The sequence below is a fragment of the Adiantum capillus-veneris genome, chromosome 15 (assembly GCF_014529385.1).
Source record: "Adiantum capillus-veneris isolate H3 chromosome 15, ASM1452938v2, whole genome shotgun sequence".
In the NCBI taxonomy this organism is placed as follows: domain Eukaryota; kingdom Viridiplantae; phylum Streptophyta; class Polypodiopsida; order Polypodiales; family Pteridaceae; genus Adiantum; species Adiantum capillus-veneris.
Window position 1 is genome coordinate 28,577,994 of NC_140945.1, and position 23,648 is coordinate 28,601,641.

A 23,648-nucleotide genomic window follows, 5' to 3' on the forward strand; every position below is an offset into this window, starting at 1 on the left:
CCAGGGGAGCCAAAGACTCCTGAAGAAAGAAACGACTAATCTGAGCTAGCCCTGGAGCCACTTTGTGAGCAGGAGGATCCTGCCTGTCCAAGCTCTCTGTCCAGAGAGCCTCTACTCGCTCTCTGAGTGCAAAGTCCAGCAAGACCCTCTCTGGGATGCGAAGCATCGTGCTCCCCCTCCTCTACCTGTCTGCCACTGTGACGATCACTGGTGCATGGTCCGAGAAGGAAGTCCCTGCCAGAATGCCAATTGTCCCACCCAAGTCACTGAAATGGTCACTAGTGTAGAAGTGATCTATTCGCGATAGATTCACTCCTCCCACTCTGTGGTCCGTACGAGAGAAGGCTAGGCTGTCTGGGGGCCTCACAAAACTAGAGTGCTGCCACACATCAGAGACCCTCGGAGTCATACAAAACCTCTCCCAAGCTGCCAGCTCAACTCCATGCATAGTAGCATGGCTACCACCAATCCTGTCAGAAGGGTCCTCCAACATGTTGAAGTCCCCCCCTATGCACCAGTGTTCTCCCTGCGGCAGAGACTCAACTATCTGTGACCAAAACTTTGCTCGTGCACTCGCCACATTGGGCGCATAGATGTTCAGGAAGCCCACAAGGCAACCCTGAACCTGCATAGTGATCCATTGAGCCCTGCCTGGCACAATAATCCCTCTGCCCACAATGGCCTGCTGCAAAGAATCCGCAGTAGTCATACATATCCCACCTTGGATGCCTCCATGTCCAAAAGTAGCTTACTAAAAAGCATCATATCGTCCACGCAAGAGCTGACCACAACGTCTAATGCGGCTCTCACACAGATGGTGCTCCTGTAGCATAAGGAGATCAATCTCTCCTCCCACAAGGCAGTGCTGAAGCTCCTGACGCAGTCGGCCCCGTTGAAGCTGAAAGTGGGGCCCACCAAGTCCCTGCACGTTCTATGAGATGATCCTCATGGGGAGCGAGAGAGAACAGATGCTACCGCAGCAGCTAAACATGCTATCTTCGAGTCTGGCTTGGATGGGGAGTAATCCGCATCCGAGCTTCCTCTAGACAGGCGTGACTGCAACGAGTGCCTTGCCCAAGCCCAAGTAGAGCGAGCCGTCCCTAAAGCAACCTCCTCTGTCCAGGAGTCCTCATGAATGTGTACATAGAATTGCAAGCACTGCGTATCGGCAAAGAAGTAAACCACAATGTGTCTACATCCTGCTGTATCTGGAGGGGTCACCGCAAACTTGGCCAATGGCCACAAAGTCTGAAGCATGTCTGTAACTCCTAGTTCTCCCATGTGGTGAGAGAACTCTAGGACCTGTGTGTGCAACCACCCCAACACTGAGTCGAGAGTCCACTCAATCTGGTCCCTGCTGCAATGGGGAAAAGAGAAAGGCCTCTATCCCCCTAGCTGCAAGGAACAGAACATGGACCCTGAAGCAGGCTGCCTCGTGGTCTGCTGAGGGATCGCCCAGAAAACGAGTAAAGTCGTAGTCGAAGAAGTCCCATCGGCACCCAATAAGAATGACCTTCGGGAGCGTGTGAGTGTCCCTGACCAGAACGCGAACTGAGGGAATGCCGGCCGCCTTGGCAGCTACTGAGGCTACCGTGCGAGATGTCTCCAGGACAATCCCAATCGCTGAGCCTATCCTGGACAAAAGTGGTAAGTACTCCCTCCGCAAACCAGGAAAACAGACGGAGATGGGGATGTCTACCTTCTCTACCAGAACATCTGAAGCAGGGTCAAAGCCATGTCTCCACTTCGAAAGTGGGCTCGAGCTGCTCGAATGGTCAATGGACTCATGGCGATGACCTTGGACGCCATCTCGGAGGTCTCAAACTCGATCTGATAGTAGCCTCGTCCGAGTATTTGTACGTCCAAGATCTTGCCCACCTCTGCGAGAAGGCGGGCCTGGAGAAGGTGACGGAGCTCTCCTCTGCTCGGTTGGCTTCCGAGAATCTTGCAGATGACAGAAGTCGCCTGCAAGCGCTCTACCTCTGCGGCTAGGCTCGCTTGCTCTGTCGGTGAAAGAGCAAGTCGAATGGTGGGCTCAGCGGGGTCGGGCAAGGGGGGCTTCGGAAGAGTCCCTCTGTGGCGGAGCTGGAGCCTCCATTTGTGTCTGCTGCTGAGTCGAAGAAGGCGAGAAGGACGCAAAGCTCCCAGCAGGCCGTGGGGACAGACTCGTGCGAGCAAAAAAAAAGGGGGGGGAGGGAGGCAATGTAAGCGGGAGAATAAGGGGCGTGCGAGCGGGCGGGGGGGGGGGGGGGGGGGGGGGGCGGGGGGGGGGAAGGGAGGGCAGCGGGCTGGCATCAGGCAAGGGTAGGCAGCGGGGCGGATGAAGCAGCGGGTGGAGCTGTGAGCAGGAGCAGCGCGCAGGGGGCAGGCTGAGGCTGCGCAAAAGGAGAGGGCTGAAGGCTGCGCACAAGGCAGGGGTGGGGATGGCGAGAGCAAGGGGGGGGGGGGGGGGGGGTACGGACAGCAGCAAGGAGCAAGTCGCAGGTCGGAGCTTCGAAGGCCTGGGTCTGTAGCAATTAGGTGTCACGTTATTATCAGTAATCCCTGGATGGTCACCTATGTTTCTGGTGGAATGTTGATTTTTGTCTGGATGGAGAGACTTTCCCACATTGGATTATCACTGATGAATGTCTTTGGGTATTCTTGAAGGGAAGACCTTTCTGAAACTTGATCGGAGATGCCACTGGTGTGCAACTTTTTTGGCCATAAAAAATTTGAAACAGTATTTACTCTAGTGAGGAGTCGCTTACGTCTACAATGCCATATGTCAATGCATGTGAAATTTTGCTCAAGCACTACATGTCTTGTCATTGTCGTGTTTATCCATAGGAGTGTGGCAAGAAAGGCTTTGCATCTTGTTATGCTTCTATTTTTTGGTACAGCAATGTGGATGCTGGCCAGCGGTTTGGGATACCAGTTCGTGGAACACATTCACATGCTTTTGTAAGCTCATTCATGGTAAGACCATTTTTCCTTTTATGAGTGTTCCATAAGTGGATAGATTTCCCTTGGAAAAGTAGGCATGCATTATGACTGTAAGTCATGTCTCAGCAATTTGCCATCATAATACCCGTGGAATTCGGTGTGCAGGGTCTTGAAGAAATTGCCGATAGATGTCTTCAGTATAGCTCAGGAAAGAGAACATGCAATGATTTTGTCAGTTTGACACAGCAATGGCTTAGCAAATTACAGGTTCATAACTTTAGTCGCTCATTTTGTCATCTCGCTCGTATAAACGATATAGGCAGAGAGTTTTATTGCTAAACATATAGTTTTCTTAAAAGGTTTCTTTGGAACAACATCATTGCAAGATTTGTGTTGTAGGGCAGTCACGCATGGTATATTGCTATGGTAGGAATGAGTCTTTACTCAGAATGCTTGTGCTGATGTACGTTTAACCACAGCTTGCGTCTTTGGCTTTTTAAATTTTTTTGGTTCATCTTACAGGCAGTCCCATCTTTTCGAGGTTTGTTCAGTGAGACAAATCAGAGTGAGCTGGCGGCCTTCATATCCTATGCAATATCTTTGCCCACCAGATTTCAAGCCTTGGTGGACACTTTTGATGTGAGCTTTCCTTAACTTCTGATGTCTTAGTATGGTCTGGCACAGGCGTGCTCAATCAATGTGTCTTATCAAGTAATGCATAGACCATACTCCTAGGAGGTCATCGAGTGCTTCTACGAAAATACTGTGAAAATATTGTTGCATTTTTTCTTTCTCAAACTCAGGCCGCTAGAATGCTTGTATAGCCCATGGCCAACTAGAAAATTCAGGCAGACCTTTCAGATGAGAAGTGTTTTCCGGTGCTACGCCTTCTCCTTTTGGCGCCTTCTTTTGTTCTTCTTAGTATCCTCATTACCTAGTACACGTTATGCACATTTGTAACACATTTGTAGCTAGGTTTCACACAGTTTAAACATTCTCAGTCTTTTTTCTTTTCCCTAAATAATTGTTGCCCTACATTTGAAAGGGACTTTGTCGGTAATGACCATGCAGAACCTCACAAGAATTCAGAAATAAGAAATTAAAGAGGCATGCAAGGTCTGTTAGGTGGGAGAGTGCATTGCTCCTATCTTATTTGGAAGACTCTTCAATGACTCATCATCTTGTAAACATTTTTGTTGAAAGTTGTCATCCGACTTGTAATGGATATATCGAAAATATAATATATATATGTGTGTGTTTGTGTTTGTGTGTGTGTGTGTGTGTGCGGGCGCGTGCGTGTGAGAGAAATGAAATGTTATATTAACGTCTTCAAAAGGCCAAAGTGAGCTATGAGACCAGAAAGTTACAATGTGGTGTATCTGATACGAAGTTAGAGTAACAAAAAATGACAAAATAAACTACTATGGAATCCTAAACTGCTAGGTGTGAGCTAAGCAGCTAGGTGGGATAGCTAAATCACAAAAGATCCAGCATCGGTCGCTGGCGGATCTCATCAATCTCCTCCATGGTCAATAGCTTGATGGGGCGTCGTGCATGTCGGGCCAAAGTGATCCGAATCCTCTGATGTAGCCTCCGTCGATGCTGTGTAGTCCTCCGTAGTCGTGGGCGTCTGGATCTCCCTAGCTCGGTCGCTCGGTCGATTAGTGAGCCTCTGGTGTGAGGCGACGAGCTCTCCTATGGTAGTAGCTCCTCCGGGTGCCCAGTGTCTGCTCTAAAGAAGTCTGTGTTCCGTCTCTGAGACTGGCTAGCCTCTCCCCTCATCAGGCTCTCTCTGTCTAGCTCTGCCCGAATAATGGCACGTGGTACTAAAGCGTTGGCTCTAATGAGCCGCGAGATCATAGAGACTAGTGGCTTCTCCATGTCCTCCCATCCATCAATGCGAGCTGTCCTCCCGTGATGGTCCAATGAAGGTCCCCAAATCTCAACTCCATAGAGCAATGCAGAAGCCACCAAAGTGTCAAAGAGCCAGAGCTTCGTCCGAGGCTCTTGAAACTGAACATGTGAACACATCCTCTCCAATCTACCCAATGCTGTGTGGGCTCTGGTCAATCTAGTCTCTGTTGCTCTCTTCAATAAAAGTGCTGGTCCACTCACTGAAAACCACTCCAAGGTAAGTGTAAGCATCTGTATACTCCACTGTCTCCTGGCCGTATGTGAATGCGGGCGCTGACCTCCTGATCCACTGTGGGGTGGTATTAAATACCATGACCTTGGTTTTACCAAGGTTGACAGACAAACCACTTTCATGGGCGAACCTATGCAAAGCATCCAAGTGACGTTGCATCCCCTCCGGAGAGTCGGAGATCAACACAATATCATCAGCATATAACAATAGTGGAATCCATGTCCCTGCCAGCTCTGCACCTCTATCACCATCTCTGTCAATGTGGTCAGAAAGTTCATCCACATACGTACCAAATAGAGTAGGAGAGATCGGGCAACCCTGCTTCACGCCAATAGTGGAGTGAACCGCTGTAGATAGGCTCTTTGAGGTGCGTACATGCCCCACTACTGACCTGTATAATGCCATGACCCCCCAATTGAGCTCTGTGGGTACTCCCATCTCTTGTAATCTGCGGATCAATCTAGCTGGGTACTGTGTCAAATGCTTTGCGGAAGTCCACAAAGCTACAATAGATCCGTCTCCGGTGTGATCTGCCATCCTCAATGATGGCTTTGAGTGTCAAGATATGGTCAAGAGTGGAAAAACCTCTCGTGAACCCTGCCTGCCTGGCTGTGCGTATCCTCTCTCTCTGCCCACCTGCTCAGCTGTTGCTCAAGAATGGATGTGTACAACCGTGCCAATGTGTGTCCGATCATGATAGTGCGATAATTCCCAGGCTCCATAGGGTCTCCTGACTTGAAGATAGGTACAATAGTAGATAGGCTCCAAGTATCAGGCAAGCCCTGATATATGGCACGGTTAAACATAACTGCTAGAAGGTCTGCTAGTAGATCTTTGGCATGTATGAAGTGCTCAGCCACTAAGCCATCATGATCATATGCTCTCCCAGTCCTCATCATGTCATTGGCCTTCCTCACCATGTCAGCGGTGAACAAAGCACGTGTGAGGACATGGATCGGGGGGGTCGAGAAGGGGCAGCTGTCTAGGAACTATGTACAGAGATGATGCGTACTGGCCCCAGGCCTTTGTAGAGGTAATGGCAGGGGGGGGGGGGGCTCATGAAAGAGTCGCCAGGCCTCACGTGAGTCCTCACTCAAGAATAGTTGGTATAGGTCTTGCTCTAGGCGAGCCAAAAATGCCCTCTTCTTCCGCCGCACTAGGCGCCAAAAGTCAATTTGTGTCTGTGAGTGATGTCCCACATAAGCACCTCCCTCTGAGGTCTAGCTCTAGTCTCGCGGCATTCCTCATCATACCAGCTCTTCTGGGGCATGCTCCCAAAACGGCGTCTCTGCTCAGGTTGGGTGTGTGGGTATGCCTCTGCTGCTGCATCATGTAATGTCTGTGTGAGTATAGTAGTAAGCTCCTCCAGAGGTCGCCCTGGCTCTTCTGTGCACAAGTGTCTGTAGATCCCATAGAGAGGTGTGTGGAGCGAACCTGTCCTGTGCCTGCTCGTGAACTTCTGCCGTGCGCCTGCTCTGTCTGCTCGCGAAGTGCTACCCTGCGCCTGCTCTGCCTGCGCGCGCTTCAGAACGTGCAAGTACCACGTCTCCTACATGAGTCCGCTGCTGTGTGGTAGAACATCCTGTGCGAGATGCCCTGTAGCAGGTCAGTTTGCGAGTCATGAACTTGTCAGCTTGCGTGGGTACGTGGCCCTCAGCTTTGTCAACCTTCAGTGAGCACGATTCCAGCTGCTGACTGCCGCTTGGTCTTTCTTGATTTCGCTGCGGTTTCTGAACATAGTGTACTCTCGTAGATATTAAGTGCTTCTGTGGGCGAAACTGTCAGCCAAGTGGTGACGTTCTGTGTCTCCGCTCGTACAAAGCTGTGTCAGCACTTGCAGTGCGTCCATGTAAACAAGTGAGGAAAGGATTGTCTTGGGTTGATGTAAGACTGTTGTGGTTTCAGGTGCAATCTTAAGCAATTGCTGTACAGAGTTTTAGTTGCCTTTGGCAGTTTTTCGCAGTGTTTTTCTATACGTCAGCTTTTTTTGGGCGAGGTCTTGTTGATATATGTTCGAACTTTGTGTGTGTTCAAGCGCCGGAAAGCAATGGAACGTACCTCGGAGGCCACTTCGGAGATTAAAGCTTGCTTGTATGAATGGCGATAGCGTAATGGCTACTTGTTTCATCGCATTCATGCAGATCCCTTCCCGTTCTTCAAGCTCTCTCTTAGGCAATCTTTACGGTTCGCCTTGGAAGTTGGTGATATCATGCAGACATACATCAGCTTTCCTATGAATGCTTTTAGCCATTTTGTACAGCCGAACACTTCTGTGTTCCTTCCCTTGTACATGATCTTTTTGGTGGGTTTTCCTTGCTTTGAGGTTTCCCACTAGTAAATTAATCAAACTGATTTACCAAGAAAAAACGTGTGTGTGTGTATAGATATACTATGTCTATAACACACACACACACACACACACACACACACACACACACACACACACACACACACACACACACACACACACACACACACACACACACAGTTTTCATGTGATCTGTCATCTGTGAATGGAATCCAGCAATTCACTTGTAGGTTATTAGAGAGAGGGGAGAAAGAAAGAAAGAAAGAAAGATATATTAACGTCTCGAAAGAGCCAAAATGGCCCATGAGACAAGAAACTATACATCTGGTAATACATCTCTCGTCTACTGAAATAGAAAAAAGATCTACTCAACATCATAGTGATGTCTGAGTCTACAAAGCTAAAACTGAGAATATGTACAAATACATGACTGATCCCATCCAAATCTGACCATCAACTTCTATCTCCCTGTCCTCTATCCCAGGATATCCCAGATGGGTAGATCCAGTATAGAGAGGCCGCTGAAAGGTGGCACTCGTCTCCGATGTCGAGCGATGATGCCTCTGATTTGGTGCAAATGGCATGGTTTGGGTCGAGGCCCGGGTGGTCGAGGACGGCGAGTACGACCCTATGCAGTGGCCTGATCAAGACGGACTCCTCTAGGCCTCGATGGACGTGGTCCTGGGGGTGTGGTTGTATCCATAGACGGAGTCCGCGTCCCAAGGTCCTCTCCCTCTCTACTGAAGAAGTCACGCATAGTGCGCTGTCGATCTGTTGGTGGAGAACTGTCTTGTAATAGTTTGTCCCTGTGCCTCCTCAGCTCTAGTAAAAAGAGTCCGAGGCATCTCTGATCCTCATAATCCATCACCCGACGTAATGGTCCAAAGCCCTCTCTGAAAAGGAAATGGTATCTCCTCGTGATCTCATAATAGACTGTGCAGCGACAAATGTAATGCTCCTCAGATTCCACCTCTTGGTGGCATAGCTGACATGTCCTATCTGTCCGGGCCATCTGCATGTATCTGCCTGTCTCGATGCGTAGTTGATGGGAGGAGGTACGAATCTGTCCAATGGCACTACACAACCCATGTGAGAGATGTACATCCATGTATGCTGGCCGAATCACAAAACCCTCCAACGAAACATGCAAGAAGTGGTCCCTGTAATGGGCCATCTTCGTGCCTAATGGCTCTGGAGGTCGCTGCCAGGTCCTTTCTGTCTCCAGCTGCACAATATCTGATCTGATCACCCGGTTGTGCTCAGTGCGCGTAAGCTGGAGGTGCGGGCAGTCCAAGCTATACTGGAAGGGTGGAAGTGCATCCATCTGTAGTCCATGTCTCCCAAACCATGTCTGCATCTGTGCATACCAACAATCATGAACCCCATCTTCTGCTAACTGTCTGGAGGAATCTAGTGCCAATCTCGTCGTGCCACTGAGGAGCGAGTAGCTCAGATGAGGGCCGACCCGACAGCTTTCATCCGGGTAGCCTTGGCACCAGCCCCGCCCATGTACCACATCTTACATCCCCCCATTTGTACAGGATGGAGCTAGAGAGCTTGATGCATTCTCATGATTGTACTACCTTGAGCATATAGACATGCATATACCCCTAGAGATAGAACCCCATCCCTCCTCAGATACTCCATTACCTACATTCAGTTCAGTTTTGTATCAGTTTTGTTTCATTTGTCTTTCCGATAGACGGATGACATACACGCCATGTACATTTGATTTGTCTCATAGGCCGATTTCGGCCTTACATAGACGTTAAAAATCTTTCTTTCTTTCTTTCTGGGGGGAGCTCCCATATGCGATGTAGGCCTGTCACACTCCGAAATATGGCCTCTGTCACTATGGAGGATGCTGCCATCTCAGCTCTGACAATAGCATGTGGTATTGATGCCTTGCACCGGATCATCTGTGCAATCATCGTAACTAGTGGTCTCTCCATACGCCTCCACTCCTCTGTACTGAGGCTAGGCCCCCAAACCATGGATCCATACAACAATGCCGGGGTGACCAACGAATCGAACAACCAAAGCTTCGTGCGCGGCTCTTGAAACTGTACATGAGCACACTGCCTCTCAAGCCTCCCGAAAGCTGCGAAGCCCCTGTCCAACCTAGCATCTGCTGCTTGCTTCAATGAGAAGCACGGGCCTGTAAAAGTCACTCCTAAGTATACATAAGACCGTACCTGCTCCACCATCTCCCCTCTAAATATGAACTGATGCTCTGCTCGAGTGACCCATGCCTGTGTGGTGTTGAACACCATAACCTTGGTTTTCCCAAGGTTCACTATCAAGTCCCTATCTGCACAAAATCTCTGGAGAGCATCCAACTGTCTCTGTAGCCCCTCTAGAGAGTCCGAAATCAATACCACATCGTCTGCATACAAAAGAAGTGGTATCATCACCCCTGCCAGGCTGGATCGTGCATCACCATATGTATCCACATACTCTGAGAGCTCATCGATGTAAATCCCAAAGAGAGTGGGAGACAGTGGGCATCCTTGTTTCACCCCAATGGTACTTTCAATAGCATCTGAAAGTCCACTTGGGGCCCTCACCCTCCCAGTCACCGACTCATACAATGCATAAATCCCCCATCGGATAGCCTCTGGAACTCCTATATCCTGTAGCCTCTGCATCAAACGAAATCTCGGGACAGAATCAAATGCCTTGCGGAAGTCCACAAAGCAACAATATAGTCTCCTCCTGTCTCCCTCTGCCCGCCGCTCCTCTATCAATGCCCGAAGAGTCAGTATGTGATCCATAGTGGAGAACCCTCGCCGAAAACCAGCCTGTCCTCTAGCTCTGTGGCCATGTCTCTCTGCCCAGACACTGAGCTCTCTCTCTACGATAGACCCATAAATCTTGGCCAGATAATGCCCAATCATAATGGTCCTATAGTTGCCCTGTACCATCGGATCCCCACTTTTGAAAAGTGGGACTATGGTATTGGCCGTCCAACTGGCTGGAAAGCCCTCACAAACCGCCCTGTTAAACATGTGTGCCAAAAGGGGGGCCAGTTCCCTACATGCATAAATGAAGTGCTCACCCACTAGCCCATCCCGATCTTGGGCTCTCCCATGCTGTAATCTGCCGATGGCCTTTGCTACCATATGTACAGTAAAGAAGTCGCTCATGTGCAGTTTAATGTCCCCTGGCTGTGGAATGGGGGGCTCTCCTGGGATATCACATAGTGCCTCTGCATACGCTCTCCATGCCTCTGGGGTTGTAATGGGGGTACCCGGCTGTCTCTCCTGAAACATCCTCTATGCTCTCTTGCTGTCCTGACTCAAGAACAACTGGTATATCTCGTCCTCCAGGCGTATCAGGTAGGCCCTCTTCTTCCGCCGAATAAGATGGTGGAAGATCGTCTGTGCATGCTTATGGCTACATGCCCCACAAGCCTCCTCTCTCTGAAGCCTCTTCGGGGTCTCCCGGCACTCCATCATACCAACTGTTGCACGGAGCAGTGCAACGCAGAGGGGCTGCTGATGCCACTGTACATGGGAAGGCCAATCCCGCTGATGCATGTAACATATGTGCCATACCCTGGGTGAGCTCATCCAATGTGCGATGTGGATCCAATACATACAGCCTATCCGACACTGTGGCCCCATAGATGTCAGTAGTCGCTGTAGTAAACTGATAATGTGGATGTCTAGGGGATGGGTCTCCCTGCAGCTCTGCATCTCCACCACCCATCAATGTGAAGCTCAAATATGCATGATCTGCTGCCAAAGCCAGGGGACGCCCTGAAATAGTAAAATCTCTGATGTCCGGGATCAGTGCATGTGATCCCATCAAGTAGTCTACCGTACTCGAACCCCCTTTGGGGTTCCAACATGTAAGAGCATCCGATCCAGGCCATCGTGGAAGGCCATTATAGATAAGCAACCCATGGGCACTGCCTAAAGCTAGAAAATGCATGCCGTATTCTGTCACATTCCAACATGTAAGAGCATCCGATCCAGGCCATCGTGGAAGGCCATTATAGATAAGCAACCCATGGGCACTGCCTAAAGCTAGAAAATGCATGCCGTATTCTGTCACATTCCCAGCATCCTGTGCCATCCTATGCATATCCAAGTCACATGGGTTCAACTCGCGGAGCATCTCGTCCCGAGTATCATACATTGCTGCTTGCTCCGTGTGAGTGCGTGCATTGAAATCCCCTGCCAGAAGTATGTCCCCCATGCTGGCAAATCTCACAATATCCTCATATAACGGCAAAAACGGTGATTCCCCATGAGAAGCATAACGCGAATGAGCCGGTGGAAAATAGCATGCTGCAATGTACAAGTCCCTATTGCATCTCCTGCGTACTCGAATCCACATATAGCGTGCCTCAGGGTCTCTATGTACAATATGTACTCTGTCATGCAAGGCATCCCTATATAATACTGCCACCCCTCCTGAGCCTCGAGTACCTCCAGGCGTCCGGGGCTGTGGACGGAACACGGATTCCCATCTATAGCCACGGACGTCTGGTAGTCGTCTCCCTGCACACTGATGAGTCTCTGTATAAATAGCTAGGTCCACCTCCCTGAATGTATCCTCAAAGTATCCTGCATCTAACCTGAGCGACCCGTTACAATTCCACACCGTGCATCTCAATGTCTCATGGGCGGCTAACCGTCAATGAGCCTTCCGCTCGGCAATGATCACCCGTCCATCTCTATAAACAGCAAACTTTCCTTGTTTTCGGGCTTCCAATACCTTTGGCATACATTCCTTACGGTGTGCAACTTGGGCGGGGGTAAGATCCTCATCCAGGTAGATTTTCTCACCCTTCAATGCTGATCGTTTGGCCAGGAATGTATTCTTTTTCCCCATGTCCTCAAATTTCAGCATAAGGATACGACCCCTTTTGTTTGCCACATCCCCAACCCGCCATGCATCCAGCACTAATGACGACTCAACTCCCAATTTGCTACATAAAGCCGCGGCATCCTCCTTGGCGGTCTTTGCCTCCTCCCATTCCACCACTCTAACGCGGAGGGCCCTAACTTTGCGCTTGGCTTCCTCTTCAAGTGTAGCATTCATCACTTCCGTTTGATTAGAGGGCATGCCTTTGTTTTTCTTGACAACCTCAATCCAAGGAGCGCATTCTTTCACCTCTTTGTCCACCGCATCTTTCGCCATTTCAGCCCATGTGTGTACCTTTTTTTCAACATTCTCTTGCACTTTTGACACACTTGCTTCCACCGCTGCAATTGCCTCCTTGCTTTTTTTAATCTCATTTTCCATTGCTGTGGACACCTCCTGCTTGCATGCCTCTTTCATGGCCTTGCCTTCAGCTCTCAACCCCTCTTGTAACAATTTAAACATGTCCTTGGCCATGAAAGTGTGTATCTTTCCCTCAAGAGGGACCAATTCAGCCTTGAGTTGAGCTGTCATCTCCTTCTGTGATTTGCCTTCATATGTTTGCATCTCCTCCTTCCATTTTGCATACATAGAGATCCCAAGGGTGGGCATTTCTCCCCTAATCTCCGATTTAAATGCAGTCATACATTCCAGTATTCGGGATTCAACCTTTGCCATTTCCTCCTTCACATAAGCATACATCTCATCTTTGTCCACTGGTGCAGCTCGTGTGCGGGCTGATTTTGACAATCTCTTGACTGAGATAGGCGTTTGGCCAACCTCTCTCGCTCTTCTCCGTACATACTTATTGAATGGCATTCTTATGTCAGGACTGAATGCATTGTTCAGATTAATTCCCTTCACAGGGGATACCGGGGGGGTGTCAGGATGCCCCTCAGGGTCCGAACGATCCATATCTCTCTACTGCATACCCAGAGAGAGAGAGAGAGAGAGAGAGAGAGAGAGAGAGAGAGAGAGAGAGAGAGAGAGAGAGAGAGAGAGAGAGCAAATGAAACAAAGCAGATGCAAAAAACGAAACAAAGAAATTTCATGTGAAGGAGCACAGATTGCCTGGATGCAAGCAATGGAATGATGCAATCAATGGAGAGAGGGAACGACACCTGATTGGCCCCAAAAATTGATGCCGCTATTTCTTTACTGTTTCACCTATTGCAAACCACCACAACAGAAAGTTGTCAGAGTAGAGGATGATTTGGAGATGTGCCAAAGAGTCTTGGCAAGGACACATCAAATACTTGAATGTCACATGCACATGGCTCTGTGTGCCATGTGGACATGATACATCAATTTATAAAGCACATAGCAGTGTAAGGGAGATTTGACTATCGGCAATTTTTTGCGAGTTTGTTTGCAAGACCTGAATGTTCGGACAAGTCCATTAGATTAGGTTTTCTAGTTTGGGAACCCTCTTGCATAAATGGTTTGTACACGCGTTATGACAGATGTTATTGCACTTTGGTGGGCATGTAGCAATGTGAGCATGTAGATTAGGTCTAGGGAAATGCGTCGGTTCAAGCCCCAGGACAAAAAGAATCACCTGTTCATGAGATTGGCCAAGGACAGTGCTAGTAATCCTATGTGTGCACATTGCACTTACTAGATGGTACTTCACTTGCCAGATGGCAGATGGTCACCCGCCACTTATTTCCCTATAAAGGGATCACTTCTCTCACTGATTCCCTTGTAATACTTGGGCATCTTGCATCCTTTGCTACCTCTTAATGTTTTTGGAGCAATCATCGCCCTCTCCCCTTAGCCTTGGGGTTTTTGGATTTGGGATTGAAACCGGCCCGTAGGGCGGTAGACTTTAGCTTTCACCCAATTCTTTACTTGAAAAACTTTACTCGAGCTTTACGACACAGAGGAACTTCACGAATAAACATGTGGACTGGAATTAACACTTCAAACAAACTATGGCCCGACAACTAGAGTGTTACCAAGCAGACATCGACACCGTGTAGGTCCCAAAGACTGGCGCCCCTTTCGGTATTTCTTTATTCTTATAAAACTTGAGATAAAACTTGCAAATTCCTACGAGCTGTCCCACTTTTACCGGGCTGAAAATGGCCTACTCTGGCCCGATTTTGGTAGCATAACCACAGTAGGAGGCTTCACAAATAATATCCCCATGCCAAAGATGCTTCCCCGGCGCATACGAGCACTTTCCCAAACCTGGTAGAATCTGCAACACGCTGAATTCTTTGTTTTTCGCCTCGAAAATGCACCAGATCACCCGTACAACGATCCCATCACTTCCCCGAAGCTCTTGGGGGTATTAGGGATCAATGAGGGTCAAAACCCTAAACTGCAAAAATACACAGTAGGCTGTATTTTACTGTTTTGGGCTCCGTTTATCATGGCAGTCGCATCCGTAGCAAGCCCTCATCCTCACCTGTGGGGCTACTTGCCCTTTGAATCGGACGAGATTTCTCGCGTGAAATCTCTTCGAATTCACCTTTGCCTGCGGGGGGTTAGCAATTAGCTAATCTAGTACCTGGACAAGAGGCTCTTGCCTCGGTATACGCGCACGAACCCACACAACTGTACATACAGATGGAATGCCCTCGAGCGGGGCATTAGGATTCTGTATTCAAAGGGGGGGAAGAGGTGCGCGAGGGCGGAATCATCGCGCTACATAAAGCAAGGGAGAAGGCAAGCTTTCCATTAAAACTGTGATCACCTGCACCCACTACTCACACACAGAGTGGTTCACCTATGAGCCAAAATCAGCCTCTCTTCTCAATTTGGGCACACCCTCCAGCTGATGTGTCTGGCAGAAAGCTTACAGACGGCCATGTGTCCAGTTTGCCTCTTTTGAGTTAATTCCTAGTACCCAACGACTTATTAAGTGTAGTGAGGGGCCTAAATGACTTTTAACTGAGCCTAGACACCCTTTTACTGGTCAGATTGCAGTGCCGATTGGCCCGACCTTCTCGTGGCGACCTGCTCTTCTCGACTGCGGCTGAAACTCTTAACCATCGGCCGTTTCACACTGGCCACACAATATCCGGCCATTTGTGACTTCAAAAAGAGGGTCCCAAAAATTAAAGAAAAATCAAGGGAAAGAAACCAACAACTAAGGTTAGTGGTTGCCACAACCTCGTGACATTCCCCTGTCACAAGGCGGGCACCACGTGCCAATAGAAAAGAACAGACTGAACACACTCTTAGCACTTCGATAACAACTGAACTGAAGAGAGAGAGAGACGACACGCGACACTGAGTGGCGGAATTCCACCCCAGAGAGTATTGGCCCCAAACCTTGGCGCCCCTTTCGGTATTTCTTTATATTATTGCCGATTCACAAAGTACAACAACCGAGGAGCACCTGCTCTGCAATCTGCGCGCTAAAAAGCGCCAGAGAGGGCCCCCAAGGCTCATATTTAAAGGCCCAAAGCCTAAAAGCATCAAATATGAAAAGCTGATCCCAAAAAATCACTTTCCTAAAATTTCGGGATTTCCCTAAAATTCCGCCGCGAATTCCGGGACGTCCGTACAGGTGCCACATCATCATATTTTGATGTGCAAAGTCTTTTGAGTGTGTTCTGCTTTAATTTTAATGCCTTTATGTCACTTGGGGCCCCATTGTACGGGGTCCCCATAAGTTGGTAGGACTTCTTCTTCTGTTGCTTGTTCTTCTTAGGGTTTCTAGAATTTGGGTTTGCAGGTTTTAGGGTTAGGGTTTCCAGAATTAGGATTTCAGCAGTTAGGGTTTCTGGCAGAAATTAGGGTTAGGGTTTCTGCTCTCTGGCAGCCATATCATCTGTAAGTTGGCTTCATTCTTTAGGCTTTGACACATTGCAGTTTGTTACATCTCCCCTTCTTGAAAGAGAGTAACCGTCCGCGATTACAGCATATCTGCAAAACAACTCAAGTTAGCTCAAAATTTTTTGAGGGACATTCCGAGGGACAATCAGTTTGCTCTTTTTATTAAGGAGTTAGCTTCTGCTTTCTGCTCTTTTGATCAAGGAGTTAGCTGCTCCTATCGGCTGTTTTGATCAAGGAGTTAGCTTCTCCTTTCGTCCAGATCGGAACTCTTGTTATTCCGGCGTAGTAAAATTAGCCATCACACCCAGACTGTACTGATCTTTCACGGGTGTCTTGATGCACTAAAATCTCATCCAATTAGGAATATTCAGTGGTTGGCACATCACAATGCAACACAAATGCTTACATATGCATGTTACAAGACATAGAAACATAAAGCCGCCGATGAACACTCCTCCCGCATAACCTAACAAGGTCCGGGCCAGGAGATGTTCAACGACTCCCTCATCACTCCTCCCGCATAACCTAAAAAGGTCCGGGCCGGGAGATATAGAGGCCTTTTACAACCAAACGCCCCCCAGACCGCAGCCTGCATCGTTTGGAGGTACTGAGAGTAACCACTGCTCAGACTTCTTAATACTCCTCCCGCATAACCATCCAGGTCCGGGCCGGGAGTCACAACAACAATTATTTTACAATCATACAACCAAACGCTCCCCAGGCATTGGCCTGTGTCGTTCGGAGGTTTTCAAGCATACAACAAAACGCTCCCCAAGCATCGGCCTGCGTCCTTCCGAGGTTCAAACAATACCAAAACAGTATTTCTCACTTCTCCACCCGGGAGTAAAATCACTAATCATTGAAACTAGTATCAAATCAGAGTCAAACAATTCAAATCGGCACCAAAACAGATACCATCCATTTCAAACAAATTCCAAACAGGATCACCAAACAAGATCAAACAAAACTCAAACTTAAAAAGCAATCTCGACATTAGTCGAGCTCGAAAAGTCGACTGCCCCTTTCCATCTTGAAACCTGTACCAACAATTAGGGTTAGATTCCTTCCATGAGGTCGTAGCCGAGCACGGCATGGTCCATCAGCTCTTGGATAGACAGTGTTTCTTTGGCGGCGATGGTAGTCCCAAGAGATAGCAATCGCACTAAACCTCCAAGGTCATCTGCTCGTGAAGAGACATCTACTGGGAGATGTCGAGAAACTTCAAGTTATAATCTTCTAGGGTTTCCATGGAAAGCATTTCAGGATACCCCACTTTGCCAGAAGTTGCACTCCGAAGGAAGATGTCAGAAACCATATAACTTCGGGCAAAAATTTTCTTGGAAGCTTGCCAAGTACTTGGAGTATGCTGCTTGGTAGCTGTAGACATCAACATCTGCATCGCACTGCTTTTGAGAAAAATAGTGACTCGAAACAAATATCGGATCCTTCTTTGCAAGTGATCTTAATGGCTTATGCCCTGTAAGACATGAGCGGTGAAGACGGTAGCGCGCCCAATGCGCGATGAAGTATGGGTGGGAGTGGCTAATAAGTCCGGATTGGAGGACGAAGATACCTCACATAATAATTCCAATAGCTGGTTGAAGATACCTCGCATAATAATTCCAATAGCTCTGTCTGCTCTTTTATAGGACCGGTATGCTTTCAGAAAAGCACACGCCTCATGCTCTGATACCACTGTCACAAGGCGGGCACCACGTGCCAATAGAAAAGAACAGACTGAACACACTTTTAGCACTTCGATAACAACTGAACTGAAAGAGAGAGAGAGAGAGAGAGAGAGAGAGAGAGAGAGAGAGAGAGAGAGAGAGAGAGCGACGACACGCGACACTGAGTGGCGGAATTCCACCCCAGAGAGTATTGGCCCCAAACCTTGGCGCCCCTTTTGGTATTTCTTTATATTATTGCCGATTCACAAAGTACACCAGCCGAGGAGCACCTGCTCTGCAATCTGCGCGCTAAAAAGTGTCAGAGAGGGTCCCCAAGGCTCATATTTAAAGGCCCAAAGCCTAAAAGCATCAAATATGAAAAGCTGACACTAAAAAATCACTTTCCTAAAATTTCGGGATTTTCCTAAATATCCGCTGCGAATTCCGGGACGTCCGTTCAGGTGCAACATCATCATATTTTGATGTGCAAAGTCTTTTGAGTGTGTTCTGCTTTAATTTTAATGCCTTTATGTCACTTGGGACCCCATCATACGGGGTCGCCATAAGTTGGTAGGACTCCTTCTTCTGTTGCTTGTTCTTCTTAGGGTTTCTAGAATTCGCGTTTGCAGGTTTTAGGGTTAGGGTTTCTAAAATTAGGGTTTACAGGTTTTAGGGTTAGGGTTTCCAGAATTAGGGTTTCAGCAGTTAGGGTTTCTGGCAAAAATTAGGGTTAGGGTTTCTGCTCTCTGGCAGCCATATCATTTGTAAGTTGGCTCCATTCTTTAGGCTTTGACAGTTCAGCAGTTTGTTACATCCCCCCTCTTGAAATCTCCAACGTCCTCGTTTGCATGCCAGATATATATGCCATAGATGAGTTAGTGTGATTAGCACCCTTTTATCATCACATGTATCCGCAAGAAAGGTCATGAAACATAGATACAAATGACTTAATGAGACATTCACACTTCCGTCATTTCATCTACGATAGAAGTGAGCATAATACCTTTAGCAGTTGTAGAGCAGTGTCCACTTCTATTGCACTGACTCCGTATGTACATTTGATGTGCTAGCTACAATTTATCCCTCTTTTGAACACGTTGAGTTGGGGCATGGGTAGGTTGTACGTCACGAAGACGTGGCAATTGCTAACTTGAGTTGTTGGTTTCTTTCCGATGATTTTTGTTTAATTTTTGGGACCCTCTTTTTGAAGTTGCAAATGACCGGACATTGCGTGGCTAGTGTGAAACGGCCGATGGCCTAGAGTTTCACCCGCAATCGAGAAGGGCAGGTCACCACGAGTTGGTTGGGCTAATCGGCACTGGAATCCGAGCACTAAAAGGGTGTCTAGGCTCAGTTCAAAGTCATTTAGGCCCCTCGCGACACTTATAAGTTGGTGGTGAGGCAAGCTTTTCCATGCATGGGAACCCCCCCATATATCTTTGTCCTTTTACCAAAATATTTCCTATTATATAAGTTACTTTTGATTTTTTCTTGCTTTTTCACAAAGTTTTAGCCTTTATTAAATAAATAAAACTTATGCTAATCAATCACGATGTAGCATAAATAAGTAAGCTTTCTTTGTTGATATCTCTTTTGACCTTAAATATTAAATATATATATTCTAAATTACATTATATAGTTTAGTATTTTCTAATATATTTTTCATGTATATATATTATTCCACCCTACCAAATATTTTATTCACTAGTTTTCATTTTCAAACTTCAATCCCACTTTCAAATTTCAATAATACCTCCATCTAGATGATTGCCAATCTTTTCAAAACTCTAGGTCATGTTTTCATACACATGAAGGAGCTTACACTTGAAGGCAAGAGAGAAGTCCACTCAAAGGAGACCACCAAAAGACTTTTGCAACCACAAATAATACATTATTTGGCTGAATTTTTTAAGTAAAGAAGAACCCCGAATCTGAAAGAGCGTTCAACATGAAAGATGTAGCTCGTGATCTCAACTTTTAGCTCAATTTTTTTCAGATTTTTTTGGAGTTATGAACGCGGAACTATGATTTTTGTGGTGGACCCCAGTTTTCTCGTGTAATGGTGACACAGGCCATCCCCAATTTTCTTCCCTCTAGAATGACTATGGTTCTACAAGTCTTCAAGCATGATTACAAGAGACAAGGATCTTTTAACGAGGTCTTGGCTAGTCTAGAGTGATTCTATCACCATTTTTGGAGGATCCATCCTCATCAACAATTATCCACCTTCGATAACCTCTCGTATAATTTTCTTACCTCTCTCTTCTCTCCCTAATAAGCTTATGTCTAGCCAAAGCTAGACTATTGTAAATATCTCCTATCCTCTACATCCTGCCCACATTCTCTCTTCTTCTCTCTCTATTGACTCTGGCATTTTAAATAATGAGGAGACAAGATGGGAGCCACAATCACATGCACCCGATTTTCCTAGTCACCAGAGTGGGACACTCACCTCAATTAGAAATATTGCTAAAACCTTCCCTTCTTCCCTATATAAGGAGGCCATGAGAGCTCACTTGGGGACACACACACACACAAACATACACACACACACCTATCCATACACACTCTTGTGCTACATGCTTGTAGCATGAACCCTAATCACATAATCGCAACACCATCATCATCACCATCTTCATGCACAAAAGATGAGCACCACACCTCCACACCACTTGTAATTAAGGGTTGAAGGCACAATTTCAAGAAGAAGAAGAGTGGACACACTCATGATATTCCTCGCCATCAACTCCCATCTCTCCATTATGCCTCCTACGATCTTGTCTCCTTCTCATTTTTTTGCCATACGCTACCTATTGTATTCATCTTTTGCAAGCAATCAACACACTCCATCTTGGTGCCATACTTTGTGTCGCTTTGGATACATCTCATTGTGAGTATGGTATATGCTTGTTTCTTGCCTTTTTTTTCTGCCTATGTAAAGGTGTGCGGATTCGCCACCATACACACACTCTCTCTCTTCCTCTCATATTCCTATCATCTTGCTATTTCCTTCTTGAGGTGTGCGGATTCGCCACCTCTTGTATGATAAGTGAGCATACTCGCAAGTTTCCCCTACCTCATTATGTTCCTTACTAACATGCACGAGTAGCAAGCCCATTCTCAGTCATTCACCACTCCTCTCACCTTATTCTCCGACCACCCCATTCCACATTTGGACGTGGATCTTGAAATTGTTTTCCATGGCATGCTTCATTGTGTATATGTATGCGTCCTAGCCGCATATCTTGCTAGGTGGTGCCCCTATTGTGTATCCTCCATGATGAGGCCATTGTGCATAGTCTTGGTGTAGAGGCCACCGGGTCTATTTTTCACTTCCGCCTTTCATTTGGTGCCCCCACTGAGGATCGAACTCAAGACGTTGAGTTTACAAGGCTGACATGTTTACTTCTCTTCATGGACGAGTGGCTTCTTGAATTCTCTAATTAGACCACTGAAGAGGAGGAGCTTCAAGAAGGCTTGACTCAAGTCATCAAGACACTCTTGCCAGGGTGTTGTATTGTTAGCATTGAAGAAGTGGTAAGACCCTCTTTCCCTACTCAAACTGTTTACATTTCTCATCATCCCCGCAAGCGTAAAAGCAAGGCACAAGCTGCATCATCTCACATTGTAGCCAAAAACCGCACCTTCGACATGAGTGCAATCTAAAGTGAAGAAAAGGCCATCATTTTCTTCCTCGACATCCGCACAGGTGTTCTCACATCAGTAGGCTTTCAAGTAGCACCGGACTTCTCTACATCTACGTCCACATCTTTGCCACCTATTCCACCTACGCCCAAAACATGACTTCACAACTTGAGGAAGCTACTACGAATGCGTGGTCCCTCCCTCTCCCTTGCACCAAAAGATTCAAGGGTTTTCCAGCGCCGACAATCACCCCGTCTCCAAAAAAAAAGGGTAAATCCTCCAAAGTCTTTTTATACTTCACTCTCATTTCATGAGCCAGGAACTAGAAACAGCAGCATGGATTCTACGTCGTCTACCGAGTGAAGTGGCGGAGCTTGTCATCGACAAGGTCTTTGACACAGGTTTTGCTTGGCGGAAAGACAAGACCCTCCACCTTCAAGGGGTGTTGCTTGTGAATCAAGGCTATGACGACGACTTTACAGCTTGCTATGTATCCATCCAACTTGGATTAATACAAGTGGTAAGACTCACCACCACCTCATCACACCTGTGTATACAGTTGCTCAAAGAGAGAGAGTTCAAGCTTTTCCAAGAGCTTGCTAGAGGGGCAGTCCTAGAGCTAGAAGACGAAGACAACCTTGTCCTGTGGTACTATAAATTTGACCTCGACTACCAAGAGCTCTACACCTCCGACTATAACCTTCCACCACGAAGGAGAGAGCCTTTCCGAATTATCATGTGATGGACCCAGCACATCAACCTTTTGCAAGGAACCAAACTTATGCACCACAACGAATTCAATCAATCAAAGTAATCTTGGACCGCAAGATGTTTTATCAGCAGATCATTACAACCATGTTTGGTAGAGAACGACTGCAAGAGATAAACACCTCTTCTCTACCCTTTATCCTCCCTATGATTAATCATGAAGTGTCTTTTGATGTAGTTATTTTCATCATTGTATAGTATGTTTTCCATCTACCGAGCACCCATGTATTGAATCTCTATTTATTAAAAAAAAAAAAAAGATTTCTAAGTCGAGTTAATTTTCTCACTCTCACAATGGCAAGTGTAGCATTTCCAACCTTTACTGGTAAGGTGGGTGAGAATGCTGCAGACTTTCTAGACAACTTGGAAATAGCATGTGTCATCTCTGCGAGAGATGATGATGCTTCGTGCTTGCGCATCTTCCCACTTCTAATGAAGGTGGAGGCAAGATCATGGTACAATGCTTTGGCACAAGCAACCAAGGAACGGTGGGACTTATTAAGAGAAGCCTTTATCAAGTGTTTTGGAGAGGGCACAACATCAGAGAAGCATGGCAATTGTTGATAGAGTTGAAGCAGGGCAGTATGCTGGAATACGCATCATATGAGTCAAAGTTTGTAGATTTATGGGGGCGATGGGTTGCATCGCTAAGAGAGGATGAGGGGGCACTTGATTTCCTAAAGAAGGATCGGTTTGTGGCTGGGTTATGGCCAACTCTTAAAGAGAAGGTGAAGGGAAGGTTTCCTGTTGCATATGAGCTAGCAGTTGAAGTGGCCCGCCTTAAAAACAAGAAGTTGCGCCTACAAGCAAAGAATATCGATGAAGAGGAAGCCGTTAGGACCCGACTATCTCTAGCACCACCTACAACAGCCGCCCAGAGGATTCAACCACAAGAACCAATTGAAGATCAGCAAGACGTGCTCAATCGAATCACCAATCAACTTGAGAGTCTCTCAGTCCATTTGATACAACAAGGGCATGCACACAATCGCAACCAAGAGCAAGGAAGAGGACAACGAAGGCAAAACCAAGAATACCACTGCTACAATTGTGGGGAGGATGGTCATGGCATGTACTACTGTCCACACCCAAGGAGGCAGAATTTCAACAGAGGAGCCAGGCAAAACCAGGTTTCACCACCGAGAGCAAGACCACCACCACCGAGTGCACCACAACAAGCACCACCCATACAAATCCTACAACCACCCATTCAACCACAACCACCACCACCACCACAACCTCTCATTCCATCCTTACCCCCACCACTTGTTGGCAATCAAACAGTAAGCGTCATCAGTCTTGAAGGTAAAGGAAAGGAGAAAGTGGAGGAGGATATCAAGGGAGTAGCAAAAGGTAAGACCAAGTTTAAAGGAGTAGATGCCATAGGGGTAAAACGTGCTAGGCAAGGTGAATCTTCCCAAAAGGAAGAAAAGATGAAAACTAAAGGGGAATCTAGCAAAAAGCCGTCCAAATCACGACGTAAAATTGACATTGCAGATTTCTCTTTGGGTGAATGTTCTAAACCATA

The 23,648-nt window shown here is 47.1% G+C and overlaps 1 protein-coding gene across 1 annotated transcript in view; it reads left to right on the forward strand.

Annotated features, from left to right (window-relative positions):
* Positions 1-23,648, forward strand: part of LOC147440439 (nicotinate phosphoribosyltransferase 2-like) — a 136,105-nt gene that overhangs the window by 31,204 nt on the left and 81,253 nt on the right. The window contains exons 6-8 of the mRNA XM_086530175.1: positions 2,883-2,958; positions 3,091-3,192; positions 3,448-3,564. Of these exons, the coding sequence (XP_086386301.1) occupies positions 2,883-2,958; positions 3,091-3,192; positions 3,448-3,564 (295 nt within the window). The remainder of the gene's footprint in view (positions 1-2,882; positions 2,959-3,090; positions 3,193-3,447; positions 3,565-23,648) is intronic.